Raw genomic sequence first — 5977 nt, 5'->3', positions numbered from 1 at the left:
CTTCGGCATGGCAGCAAAAAGTGCAGAATCTGGCATAAAAGTGGTTTGAATTCCAACTCCCTGCACTACCCCCCAAACCCTAAACCCTCGTTCTGCGCCAAATCGAACGCCGTAAACGCCAAACCCTAAACCCTAGGCCCCAAACCCTAAACCCTAAACCCTAGGCACCTAGGAGCAAACAGCGCAGAATCTGGCATAAAAGTGGTTTGAATTCCAACTCCCTGCACTACCCCCCAAACCCTAAACCCTCGTTCTGCGCCAAATCGAAGCGGCATTTGCGGTTTGGGATTTGGGATCCCCCCAAACCCTAAACCCTAAACCCTAGGCACCTAGGAGGACTTTATCGACCTTCGGCATGGCAGCAAAAAGTGCAGAATCTGGCATAAAAGTGGTTTGAATTCCAACTCCTTGAAGTCTTTTTGCCAATTTTCTGCTGCCGTCTTCGCCGTCGCCCCCCAAAACCACAACTTCGAAAAGACAGCGCAGGGCGGCGCCGCGCCGCCCCGCCTGCTGCAGCTTCAGGTTCTTCTCGTGCACCTGCGCAAACCCTAAACCCTAAACCCTAAACCCTAAACCCTAAACCCTAAACCCTAAACCCTAAACGCTCAACGCTACGCCCTGCCGCAGCTCTTCCACGGCCCGAAGCCGCAAGCAGACACCCACAAAGGGTTCATACACAGAAGACGGCAAATGCAACACACGATCCACGATCTAGGGTTTAGGGTTTAGGGTTTAGGGTTTAGGGTTTGCACCGCTATAAGAAGCCTCTCGACAGCTAAAGAATAGCCATAAGTCAAAATGCAATCTCCATCATGAAAACAACTCATGCGGATTTCTTCGCCGTCTTCCCACAAGCTGTCGATCTCCGCCACGAGTTCAGACATGCCCTGCAGCCAAACCCTAAACCCTAAACCCTAAACCCTAAACCCTAAACCCTAACAGCCGGAGCAGTGCAGAGGAGGTTTCGCTTTGTCCAGCTAGCTTTTTTCGCTCCGCCCAAAGCTGGGCGACGCACCGCAAACCCCAAACCCTAAACCCTGAACCCTCGTCTGCGACCCCTCGCCCGTCGCAAACCCTAAACCCTAAACCCTAAACCCTAAACCCTACCTCGAAAATAGACTGCTTGACTGTGGGCGGCACTGGCAGCAAAAAGTCCCGAGCGTCAGCAGCAGCATAAGGGTCGAAATAGCTCGCCATAGAAGGTGCTGCTCTTTGGGAGACCCACTTGGCTCTGTGCTGCTGCTGCTGCTGCTGCTGCCGCCGCCGCTGCTGCTGCTGCTGCTGCTGCTGCTGCTGCGGCGCAGCCAGCCCAGAGCCTGAAACCCTCGCAGCCGCCGGAGCCCGCGGAAGATGCCGGTGGGCGTCTTGGTGTTTGTAGTGCTCCGTTCGAATGATGCAAAGAACCTGAATCCACAAACCCTAAACCCTAAACCCTAAACCCTAAACCCTAAGCCCTAGCAACAAAACACAAGCCTTCTGTTCTGCACCCTCTACTCAAAATGAGAAAGGCGCGTTTTCCATGAACCTGCCTCACAAAGTCCCAAAATGTTTGCCCGCAGGGGCCTAGGGTTTAGGGTTTAGGGTTTAGGATTTAGGGTTTAGGGTTTAGGGTTTACCCTTCTGACGATGTTGGCCACCAACAGCTCAAGAGGAGCAGCACAAATTAGACGGCGACCTATTTCTCTAATCACGTCGACCAACTCTTGAGTAGTGCTCCAAGGAAAAGCATCTACAACGCGTTTTAGGCTCTGTAGACAAACCCTAAACCCTAAACCCTAAACCCTAAACCCTAAACCCTAAACCCTTGCTTGCCTCTGCTGTCCTGTGTGCTGCCATGTGGCTGCCCCTGATTTCTCTTCTTCGAAGCTGCTGCAGAAATGCTTCGAGAAAAGGGGCAGTCCAGGTGATGGTGCTGCTGCTGCTGCTGCTGCTGCTGCTGTTGCTGCTGCTGCTTCTGAGTGCAGATGTGCTGCTGCTGCTGCTGCTGCTGCTGCTGCTCTCACGCTGGGCAGTAATGGCGCAGCAAAGACAAAACTTCGGGGGGGAGTGCTGTAGCAGCGGGGGTGGAGGCCACAGCTCATCATCTGCTTCTGCTGCTGCTGCTGCTGCTGCTGCTGCTGTTGCTGCTGCTGCTGCAGTTTCTGCTGCTGTTTCTGGTGCTGCTGCTGTTCCTGCTGCTGCCGTTGTTGCGTCTTCTGCTGCTGCTGCTGCTGTTGTTTCTGTCGCCGCTGCTTGTTCTGCTGTTGCTGCTGCTGCTGCTGCTGCTTCGGTTGCTGCTGCCTCGGTTGCTGCTGCTGCTTGTGCTGCTGCAGCTGGTTCTGGCGCTTCTGCTGCTGCTACTGTTTTACCTCCAGCCTTTGCAGCGTTTTGCTGCTCTTGCTGCTGCTCGCCTTGCTGCTGCTCTTGCTGCTGCTGCTCATGCTGCTGCTCCTGCTGTTTCTGTCCTTGTTGCTGCTGTTGCTGCTGCTGCTGCTGCTGCTGTTGATGCTGCTGCTGCTGCTGTTGCTGCTGCTGCTGCTCTGAAGGCAGGAGGTAAGGGGAAGGGGAATTCCACTCCCGCTGTGGAGCGCCCTGGGCCATTCCTCCCATGGGGACTTGCTGCTAGGGTTTAGGGTTTAGGGTTTAGGGTTTAGGGTTTACGGCTTAAGTATGCGACAGCGCAGCTGCCCGGGTGCACAGGTGGATGCAGCAAACACACGGAAAACACAAATTCCGCTGCCACTAAACCCTAAATCCTTAATGTCAAACCCTAAACCCTAAACCCTAAACCCTCAAAACCCTCGCGGCGGCAGCCGCACACGCTAACCTTTAGCCGTAAGCCTCAAACCCTAAACCCTAGACCCTAGACTGTTGACTTCCGAAATATAAACCACAAACCCTAAACCCTAAACCCTAAAACACTAAAATGAGCTTAAAGTAAGTTTAATAAAACGACAGAGACTTCAGCCCTCGGCAGACAGAGAAGAGCAGCAGCTGTTTGGAGGTCGGGGCTTGGCCCTAAACCCTAAACCCTAAACCCTAAATCCCAAATCCTAAACCCTCGACCCTAAACCCTAAACCCTAAACCCTAAATGACATATTTTAAGCTTGTTGACAATGATTCCACACCTTGCTCGTAGGCCCTCTGCTCCAGGCTAATCACTCTTCCAACGGTCTCGTGTTAGGGTTTAGGGTTTAGGGTCTAGGGTTTAGGGTTTAGGGCTAACGGCTGCGGATCTGGGGATCCTTTCGCCAGCTGCAGCAAACGCTTGTTTCCCAATATTTAGGGTTTAGGGTTTAGGGATTAGGGTTTAGGGTTTAGTGCCTGGTAGCTCTACAGTTCTGGAGTGCCGCCAAGGGCAGCCGACGCTCCGGTTGCTGCAGCACTCAGCAGCAGCAGCAGCAGCAGCAGCAGCAGCAGCAGCAGGGCACTGCTGGTGGCGTCTGCAGCGCCGCTGCTGCCTCCAGTGTGGGGCCCCCTAAGGGGGGCCCCTAAGACAGCGTTCAGGTGTACGTACACCCCAGGTGGCGATGCAGGTTTGGCTGCCGCTGCTGCTGCTGCTGCAGCTGCTGTGCAGTGAAGCAGCAGCAGCAGCAGCAGCAGGCAAGCACTGCGCCGGCGGCAGTGCTACAGCTGCTCAAGCAGCAGCAGCGGCACCAGCAGCAGCAGCAGCAGCCCCGGCAGCAGCAGCAGCAGCAGCAGCAGGGTTTATTGGGGTGTACGTACACCCCAGACCCCACACAGCGCGCAGCTCTTTGCGGCGCCTCCAAAAGGGACTTTTCAGCGACCCGTTGGTGCCTTGGCTGCCGAGCAGCAGCATTTTCTACGACCCCAACCCGCTGCAGCAGCAGCAGCAGCAGCTGCAGCAGCAGCAGCAGCAGCAGCAGCAGCAGCAGCAGCAGCAGCAGCAGCAGCAGGGGGAGGAAGAGGTGGAGAGAGTGGGGCCGCTGCCCGACAAGCTGCGCCGCGGCTTCGCCTTTGCCCTCAGGTGTCTGCAGCAGCAGCAGCAGCAGCCCAAACCCTCGCACGTGGCGCTGCTGCAGCTGGTGCTGCAGCACACTGCAACAGAGGTTTACAACATCAGCAGCAGCAGCAGCAGCAGCAGCAGCAGCGAGCAGCAGCAGCAGCAGCAGCTGCTGGCGTCGTCTCCGCTGCTGCAGCGCCTCGAGCAGCTGCGGCTGCCGCAGCTGCTGCAGCTGTCCCCCCGCGAGCTGCTGCTGCTGCTGCGGCGGCGGGTGCAGCTGCTGTGCCCCGGAGGGGTGGAAGCAGCAGCAGCAGCAGCAGCAGTGCTGCTGCAGGAGGAGGGCTGGAGTGCAGCAGCAGTTAAGCGGTGGCTGCTGACAGACCCAGCAGCATTTAAGTCAAGTCTTCCCATTGATGAGGCTGTTGCTGCAGCAGCAAAAGCAGCCAAGGCAGCAGCAGCGGCTGCTGCTGCTGCTGCGCCCCCTGCAGGCGCTGCTGCTGCTGCTGCTGCTGCTGCTGGGCGGGCTGCAGCAAAGCCGGGGACTGCCCCACAGGTGAGCTCTGCAGCAGCAGGTGCTGCTGCTGCTGCTCCAGCAGCAGCAAGTTCTGCCCCTGCTTCGAGCGCGGGGTCGCAAGCAGCTGCAGCAGATGCTGCTGCTGCTGCAGCGGCAGACGCAGCAGCAGCAGCAGCAGCAGCAGCAGCAGCAGCGGAGGCTCACGGACCAGCAGCAGCGTCTCGCATGCGCAGCTTTTTGTCGCGTTGGAAAGAGTTTGGCCTCAGCAGCAAACAGCTGCAGCAGCTGGCGCTGCAGCGGCCGCAGCTGCTGCAGCAGCGGCAGCCGCAGCAGAAGCTAAAAGCAATAGTAAGAGTTTGGCTGCAGGTTCTTTCCACGAGGCCTTACTTTTGGGGAGGAGGCGACCCGCTGCTGGAGCTGCAGCAGCAGCAGCAGCAGCAGCAGCAGCAGCAGCAGGAAGAGGAGGAGAAGCAGTGGCTGGCCTGGTGGCAAGGCAAGGGGCCAGTGCCCCCGCTGCCGCCGCTGCAGCAGCAGCAGCAGCAGCAGCAGCAGCAGCAGGGCCCGCAGCTGGTGCCGCAGGCGGGGGGTTTGCTGCTGAAGGAAGTGTTTGCGGGGGAGGCGGAAGCAGCAGCAAGAGGGGACGGTGCTGCTGCTGCTGCAGCGCGGGCGAGGGGGCTGCAGCAGCTGCAGCAGGAGCAGCAGGAGGTGTGCCGCGGGCGGGAGCTGCTGCAGCAGCTGCTGCAGCAGCTGCTGCTGCAGCAGCCGCGGCTGCTGAACGTGGACGCGGAGGGGTCTTTGAAGACGAAGCTGCTGTACCTGCAGAACTGTATGTACACCCCGCTGCAGCAGCTGCTGCAGTTTCCTGCTGCTGTCACCTACGGTCTGTACACCCGAATTGTCCCCAGACACCTCGCTATTGTAAATGAGTTTTTAATTAAAGTGCATGCAAAAAGAAAAGAAGTGGCGGAGGGGCGGGAAGCTGAGGTGTACAGACACTTCAGCAGCAGCAGACTCCGCTGGGAATTCCGCCAGCAGCTGCTGCAGCGCCAGCCCCTCCCCGTCGCCAGGCGCAGGGTCCACCAGCTGCTGCTGCAGCTGCAGCAGGACCACGACCAGCAGCAGCAGCAGCAGCAGCAGCAGCAGGACCAGCAGCAGCAGCAGCAAGGCCACCACCCGCCGCAGCAGCAGCACCAGCGGCAACACAGCAACTCCCACTCCTACCAACAGCACCAGCACCAGCACCAGCACCAGCAGCACCAGCAGCAGCAGCAGCAGCAGCAGCAGCAGCAGCAGCAGCAGCAGCAGGAGCGGCTGCAGGTGAACAGCAGCAGCAGCGACTGGGACTCCATGCTGGTGCTGCCGCTGCTGCACCCCCAAAAGGGCTGGAGGGGTTTGGAGCCTTTCCAGCCTTTGTGGACTCCGCCGCTGCCGCATTTAAAATTAATTTTAAAACCCTCAGACGCAGCATTTTGCTGCTGCTTCCGCATTCCTTATAGGCGGCTGCTGGAGGCGAAACGCG

The 5977-nt window shown here is 58.4% G+C and overlaps 2 protein-coding genes across 2 annotated transcripts; one reads left to right on the top strand and one right to left on the bottom strand.

The window, feature by feature from the left end:
- Nucleotides 1-321: 321 nt before the first annotated feature.
- ENH_00019590 (eukaryotic translation initiation factor 2b, putative) lies at nt 322-2580 on the bottom strand (the record flags this gene model as incomplete). Its single annotated transcript, XM_013579408.1, has 5 exons — nt 322-537; nt 753-887; nt 1108-1404; nt 1617-1702; nt 1803-2580. 5 exons carry the CDS (start codon nt 2578-2580, stop codon nt 322-324), a joined length of 1512 nt encoding a protein of 503 aa, XP_013434862.1.
- Nucleotides 2581-3510: 930 nt separating this feature from the next.
- ENH_00019580 (hypothetical protein, conserved) lies at nt 3511-5811 on the top strand (the record flags this gene model as incomplete). Its single annotated transcript, XM_013579407.1, has 1 exon — nt 3511-5811. A coding segment is annotated over one exon (2301 nt), but the record flags the coding sequence as incomplete, so codon positions are not given.
- Between the last annotated feature and the right edge of the window lie 166 nt (nt 5812-5977).

The sequence above is a fragment of the Eimeria necatrix genome, genomic scaffold, assembly GCF_000499385.1.
Source record: "Eimeria necatrix Houghton genomic scaffold, Enh_scaff1661, whole genome shotgun sequence".
Classification (NCBI taxonomy): Eukaryota; Apicomplexa; class Conoidasida; order Eucoccidiorida; family Eimeriidae; genus Eimeria; species Eimeria necatrix.
This window is presented reverse-complemented; position numbering and strand designations above follow the sequence as displayed.